Consider the following 7302-nt stretch of genomic DNA (forward strand, 5'->3'; position numbering starts at 1 on the left):
AAAACAAAAAAACTAAACACCTGAGAAAGTTGTGGGCACAGCATGAAATAACACCCGGTGTAAGATTAAAATAATTACGAAAAGAACAATATGTATTCGCTTTTATCCACACTGTAATTATAAAAGCTTTTTAAAGGATACTCTTTATTCATACCACTGGTAGGAAGTCAAAAAGTGAAAGAATAGCTTTCATAGTACTGGTTTGATATGACTTTTAATTAAGGGCTGCGTGCCCCTAATTTATTAAAGCTCATATTTTCATCACGTGTGTAATTGTCGCTGGAAAAAAAAAAAATAATAATTGCAGTTCTAACCTCTGCAGAGTGGTTTTGCCCGACTTGGGTCCTGCTGCCGTGGAAACGCAAACAAGGGAAAAAAAATTTTGGATGAAAAAACAGCGGCGCCCGCGTTTCTCCGAGGGTCCCGGTCCCGTCTCCTTCACCCCGAATCCCACATCCTTCATCCCGCATCCTTCATCCCGCATCCTTCATCCCGCATCCCGCATCCCGCATCCCGCATCCCGCATCCCGCATCCCCAGACCCCGCTCCTTCGGGAAAGGGACTCGGTTTTTGGGGAGATGGAGGAAAGGGGAGGACAGACCCCTCTCGGGGAGGGTCGGGGGAGCGGGATGAGCCGGGATGAGCCGGGATGAGGAGCCCGGAGTGCCCCGGGAGGAGCCGAGCAGGCGGCGGGGGGCTGGGGTCGGGGGGCAGATCCGCGCTCCTCTGAAGTTCCCTCTTCGCCTCATCATCAGCCTTAATTACGACGGCGGATTTTTAAATTTTTTTTCCCCCCTCGCTTTGCTGTGATTACAGCCCTGCCCGGCTCCTCGGCGGGCCGCCCGAGTCATTAACCCCGTGCCATTAATTGGGATCGGGAAGGGGGGGAGGGGGGTGAGGCCGGGAACTCCCCGCGAGCGGCGCCGGCTGGGCCCGCCCCCCCCGCGCACTCTCAGCCAATGGGACGCGGCCCCGCGCTACGTCACGCGGCACGGCGGGCGCTGATTGGACGGCGGGGCGGCTCCCCCGCTCGCCCAGGGAGGACAGCGGCGGGGAGCCCCAGAGGGGGAAAAGGGGGGCGGCCGGGCCCGCTCGCCGCACTCGCCGGGCAGCGCCAGCTCCGCCGCACCGCCATGGCTTCCCCGCACAAGGCCAAGGACGTCTTCTCCTCCGACGAGGAGGGCGCGGCGGCCGAGGAGCACCACAAAGTCAAGGTGTCCAGCCTGCCGTTCAGCGTGGAAGCGCTCATGTCCGACAAGAAGCCTCCCCCCAAGGAGCCGCCGCTGGCCGCGGCCGGCGGCAGCGCGGACGGGGCGGCCGTGGGCACCTCCAGGAACCTGCTGCTGGCCGGCCACGGCTCCCGGGACGCGCACAGCCCGCCCGGGGCCATTACAAAAACCTTCGACACCGCCTCGGTCAAGTCGGAGAACTCGGAGGACGGCTCGTCCTGGATCCCTTCGGAGGCCGGGAGATATTCCCCGCCGCCAAGTGAGTGGTCCCGGGGCGGGCGGGATGCGCTGCAGCGCGGAGATAAATAAACCTAGATCCTATATTTTATATCCTATATCCACATCCAAGTGGCCCAGGCCGGGTCGGATGGGGCCCTGAGCGAGCTGGTCTAGGGGAAGGTGTCGCTGCCTATGGAAGGAGATGATTTTTAAGGTCCTTTCCAACCTAAAACATTCTGCGATTCGGCTATACTTTTATAGGTATTCATACGCTTGTCGTTTTTAGGTATATGATACATATTTGTTATTATATTATTATGTATTTATAGAGTGACTACATGTATTTTCATACGTGACTACACGGATGTACATGAATATAGACCTGTACCTGAATTTAGACCGCGTTCAAAGCCTTGAAAAGATCAGAAACCACCAGGGACCAGTTCCCTGTCCCGACCGGCGGCCCCTGGCAGCCACCTCGTCCATTTATGTTATCCCGTCGCAGCAAAAAATGGAATTTCTCCCCGTGCCTTTCTCAGCAATCTCTTAAACTCGGGAATTGTCCCTTCCAGCCTTGAGCTGGCTGCCGGCCCGCCGGGGTTTGTCTGTCCATCCCTGCTTCCAGAGCTCCCCGAATTGTTCCTGACGCTTTGGGGCCCCGCGATGCCCCCGGAGCTGTCCCCAGCCCTGGGGACACGGGGTGCGGAGGGGACAGGGCACTGCCGAACCCCCGCTTTCGGTGCGATCCCTTAGGGAAAAAATAAAAAAAAAAAATAAAAAAACAGGGGGAAAAAATTGTTTTTAAGGAATGAAAAGCTCCAGAAAGTCCTTCAGGAGAAGGGGAAGGAACATCCCGGCCGTGTCCGCACACCTGTGTCGGGATTTATCTGCTCTCCTCCGCGCATCCCAAACTTCCCTGGTGGAAATTAAATACTCTGCTTTATCTAAATTAGGCACTTCACAGGCGTGAACCGTCTCACGGAATTTACTCCTCAATCTAATATTGCGAGAGGAAAGTTTAGTGCTGTTACAGCGTTCCGTATTTTTTTTTTCCCACAAGAATTTCGATTTGGCTTTCATCCACTTCCTTTCCTTTATGATAACCCCGAATTAATTTGATTTCTATCGTGCTAGGAGAGGACAGGAGGAAGGCGGCATCCCACCTGTGACATTCCCTGTGTAGCTCCAGTTTTCAATTTTCACATTCTCTCAAATGTGCTGGAAAAACATGAAAATAAAACGCGTTTGCCCCTGCTTGGACCCCTTCTCTAAATCTGCCCAAAACCCCAGACTTAGACACGGCCTAATTTTTTATTAGTAATCCCACTACATTTTTTCCCCTTCGAAATTCCTCCTGTTTCTCTTTGAAAATTGTTGGTTCTCGGGGTCGGCAAAATGGTTTTGTAAATGACTTGGGTAGCTGGGAGTTCCAGTGACTTGAGAGGGATTTGGGGAGAAAACTGAGGATCAGGGAAGGGAACTTGGTCCTCCTGCCTCGAGGATTTTCCTCATTTCCCACCTCGGCAGGAGGCAATGACCGATCCTCCCGCCTGTCTGCGGAGAGTTTTGACATGAAAAACAACCCCTCGATTTATTTTTATTATTATTATTAATATTGCAGGCAGGATGAGCCAGGGAAAAAGCTGTAACAGTTCAAATTTTGAGGAATACGGAGAGGGAACCCTCTCCAAATGATGATTTTTGTCCGATATTGGCCGGGAAAAGGAGGATAAAGAGGGAAAAAACCCAGCAAAAATCAGCGAGGGTTTGGGGGCTGGCACGGGATAAACGCAATTCCGGGGTCCCTGCTGCTCCTCAGAGCTTGGAAATCCCTCGGGGGGCAGCGAGGGAAGGAGCCTGGGAATGCCGGGGTGTCTCCTGGAGGGAATATTCCCGGGATTTCATGGAAAAGCGCCTTTTCCGTGCGCGCCAGGAGCCGGGGAAGGCGCTGGGACAGGGAACCACGGCCACCTCCAAACCCTGCTGTCCCTGCTGGAACAGCTCAGTCCTGGCAGTTCCCTTCGGGAAAAGAAACGAGCTGGCTTCAACAGCAGCGGCAGGGAATGCAGGCTCGGTTTGTGTAGTTTTAATTTAGAGCGCTTTTAGAAGTGAATCAGCTGTCACGGTGAGCACCTGAATTATTAAAATGTCCTGGTGGGATCACAGGCCAGTATTTGAAAAGTTGTTTCCTAGAAAAGCTTTATTTTTATTTTTTTTTCAGTATTTCAGTATTTTTTTCTTCTAGAGGAAGAGCAATAAGAGAAGTTTAACTTTTCCTGCTCTGTTTTCTCCCTCCCTTTTCTGAACTTTAGAACAAATTGTGGGATTTTTTTTAATTGCATGATACGTGCTTAAACATCTTCTTAATATAAAATAAGTACAGAAAACCCAAAGTGCAAATACTGACAAGCACTTGAAGCAGACACCAGAATGTGAACAAAATTCAGCTGCCAGGGTGACTTGTCCTGTGTCCCAGGAGTGAGCAAAACACAGCCAAATTCTGGAGCTTTTGAAGTCAGCCGCCTGCTTTTTAGTTATTCTTTAGATTGCAAAATTATTAGTGAAATGCTAAATTAATCTAAAGGCAAGTCAGAGCTCTGCCATCCCAGGAATATTGCCTAACCTGGTTGAGGCAGGCACAAAAGGTGGTGGATATTCTGGCTTTTGTTGGCTATAAAATGCTGAAGTTTTGTCTGGGCTTTGTTTTATTTTTTAATTGGTGAATGTCATAAAAGTTAAATGTTGAATTGAAAGAGCACTGCTTATTTGAGTTTGTTGGGGGTTTTTTATACTGGTTGATAATCAGAAAACACCCACTGAAAATCCAAATTAATAAGCAGAGGGAAAACTTGATTTAGAAGAAAAAATAGCAAGAAAAAAATGTCCAGTTAGCAAAACCACAAAACCCATCAGACCTTTTTCAGCTGTCACTTGTTGTGCTTAGTGGGGAAATCCTGGAGCTGGGCTCTCCTCTTGCCCCCCCTGTCCTTTTGGGAATCTCCAAAGATTTTTGTGGTGTTTGTGCTTTCCTGGAGCTGTGCAGCAGCCGAGGCTGTTGGTTTGTGTGCTCCAGACCCCTGTGAAGTGACTCCCAAAGTCACCTGTGAATTCTCTGTCTCTTTTGAAATCGCTGAGGCAAAATTTCCCTTCCCAGCACATCAGCTGAAGCGCTGTGAATTTAAGTTTGGGCAGGAAAAGATTTCCAGAGTGGCTTGCTGAAGGGTGTTTGGAGGGGATCCCTGGGAGAGGCAGCAGAGCTCCGGGGTGTCCCTGCTGCTGTGATAACCGGCCTCTCCCTTCCTTGCAGGACACCTGAGCCCCACTGCCTGCACCCTGAGGAAGCACAAGACGAATAGGAAGCCCCGAACCCCGTTCACCACCTCCCAGCTGCTGGCTCTGGAGCGCAAGTTCCGCCAGAAGCAGTACCTGTCCATCGCCGAGAGAGCCGAGTTCTCCAGCTCCCTCAACCTCACAGAGACCCAGGTCAAAATCTGGTTCCAGAATCGGAGGGCCAAGGCCAAGAGACTGCAGGAGGCCGAGCTGGAGAAGCTCAAAATGGCAGCGAAGCCCATGTTGCCGTCGGGGTTCAGCCTCCCTTTCCCCATCAACTCCCCGATCCAGGCTGCCTCCCTGTACGGCACATCCTACCCCTTTCACAGACCTGTGCTTCCCATCCCGCCCGTTGGACTCTACGCCACTCCCGTTGGATACAGCATGTACCACTTATCCTAAGAAGATCCCACAGACAAAGCCTCAGACAGACAGACAGACACACAGACAGACTTCCTGGTGGATCCTGTCCAGCCCTGAGAAGGCAGAACCCCAACCAGTACTGGCCATTCCTTCTGCACGCTTCTATCTGGCATCCTGAGTTGTCTGGGAGTTTGCTACGGGTTGGGTGTCTCCTGAGAGTGCTCTGAGCACTCAGAGTCTGCTCCTCAAAGCAAAAAAACAAACAAACAAACAAACAAAAAAAGCATAAAAACCAACAAAAAATATAATTTTTTTTTGAGTAAATGTAGGGGTTTCATCCAGTGCAAGTAAAACTAGTTTAAAAAAAAAAAAAAGGATGGGTGAAAAAGCAATTTTATCATAAGGAGGCAGAAATTCCCTGACGCCTCCCTGGCGGGTCCCACCGTGGGTTCAGAGTAAGAGGGGTGCGTGCCCTCGAGCCACACTCTGAGTTGCCATCACTTCACATGGGAGCAGGGGGGAGGGAAATAAAAAGGTCTAATGGAAGTTTTGTTGTTTGGTTGTTTTTTTAAAGACAGCAGAGCCCGTAGCTAGAGACGTGTAAATAGAAACTAGAGCCGGTAGAGTCTCAGTGAAGTTCAGAGCCAGCAAATTCCTGCTTTTCCGGGGAGAGGGCTGAGTTGTGCATCCTGAACCTCGGCGAGATGAGCAGCAGGACCCCGAAATGTAGAGGCCAGCTTTGCCCACCGTGGCTCCTGTAGTGCCTTTCTGTGTAGAAATAGCTTCAGCCTTTGGAAAACACTGGCAGGGGAGGTGAAGAGCAAGGCAGGGTTCTTAGGCTGGTTTTTATCTCTTCCTATTGGCTTGCTTAGAAATTTTTGGCTGGAGCCAGGTAATTTTGGCTCTGCAATGCTCTTGGGAAACCCGGAATGAGGGGAGAAACACATGGGTTGTTCCCATAAAGGGTTGTTGAATCCTTCTGGGGGATGTTACGGGGTTTTTATTATTTGTATTTGCCACAGCCTGTGTAAAAGAGAAGAACCCCCTGAGTTTTCTTCCGTTCTAAGGGTGCCAATAGAAGTGACTTGTGCTTTAAGCCCTTCCAGAGAGAGATCTGGGTGTCCCAATCAGCCCCACGAGTGGACAGTGGGGTGACAGTGACTGTGTGACCTGCCTGTCCCCGTGGGAGCTCTGGCAGCAGCTTCCCCAGGCTTCTCCTTGTAACTTTTGTATTATTTGTATTACTCTTGCTAAACTTTATGAGGAAGTTACTCCCAAGGCTGTGGAGCACTGAAGTCAGAGCTTCTCCTGGATTTATTTTCTTAGCATGCTGTTGTGGAGGAAAGAAACAAAAAGAAAAAAAAAATCAGAAAAAAAAAAAATGGAAAGAAAAAAGAAAGCCACGAGGTTTTGCTGGTTTTGGTTTGTTTTGAGCCAGGCATTGATGCCGCCTGGGACCCAATATAGATGAACTTCCTCTCTCCCTTCCCCTCACCCCCAATCTCCCATTATAGGAGAATCCCTTTGAAAGGGATGCCTTGTACAATTTTATATATTTTATTGAAGATTTATTATTTCTTATCTCTTATTTCGAATTAAATTAAAAAAGAAAAAACATGTTTAATCGCGTGTGGGTCTGTTAGTGTTTGGAGTCCTTTGAAAGGTGCCTTCTCTCCGTGTGTGTTTTGCACCGCTGGGTCAAGTTCAAAGGAATGTTTGGATTGCCTTTGTGATTATTTCCCCTTTCCCAATCTGATTTAAAGCCAAATTTGCAGCGCATGAAGGTGAATTGCAAGTCAACATTTCAGAGTCAAAAGCCAAAGCTTTTATGAGGTTTCCTTGTTTTTAACAACTGCTTTTAGGCGCCTCTGTTCTTTACAGCACCGGTGATGTTTCCATCACTTTTAGCTCGTGTGCCTTTCCCTTTCCTTGGGAATTCTTCATCTCACCTCAGCCCTGAGCTTTAGAGGGAGATGGGTCTGGACTCCTGAAGGATTTGGGGGAGAATTTGGGAATTTGGGGGAGAATTTGGGACAGGTAAAACCTGGGGAGGGCCTGCAGTGCTCCAGCTGCGTTTCAGGGCACCAGGGTGCTGCGCTGTCCCAGTTTTGGGGCCAGGCTGGGAGAGCAGGCGCTGGATCACCCTCCCCTGGCGAGGGGG

The 7302-nt window shown here is 50.0% G+C and overlaps 1 protein-coding gene across 1 annotated transcript; it reads left to right on the top strand.

The window, feature by feature from the left end:
- Window positions 1-1094: 1094 nt before the first annotated feature.
- On the top strand, window positions 1095-6763 carry MSX2 (msh homeobox 2). Its single transcript, XM_005523667.3, has 2 exons — window positions 1095-1488; window positions 4756-6763. Exons 1-2 carry the CDS (start codon window positions 1134-1136, stop codon window positions 5178-5180), a joined length of 780 nt encoding a protein of 259 aa, XP_005523724.1. The 5' UTR covers window positions 1095-1133; the 3' UTR covers window positions 5181-6763.
- Window positions 6764-7302: the final 539 nt, after the last annotated feature.

This window comes from Pseudopodoces humilis, chromosome 17 (genome assembly GCF_049639895.1).
Source record: "Pseudopodoces humilis isolate 2021_Gansu_Grassland_sample_001 chromosome 17, ASM4963989v1, whole genome shotgun sequence".
Lineage (NCBI taxonomy): Eukaryota > Metazoa > Chordata > Aves > Passeriformes > Paridae > Pseudopodoces > Pseudopodoces humilis.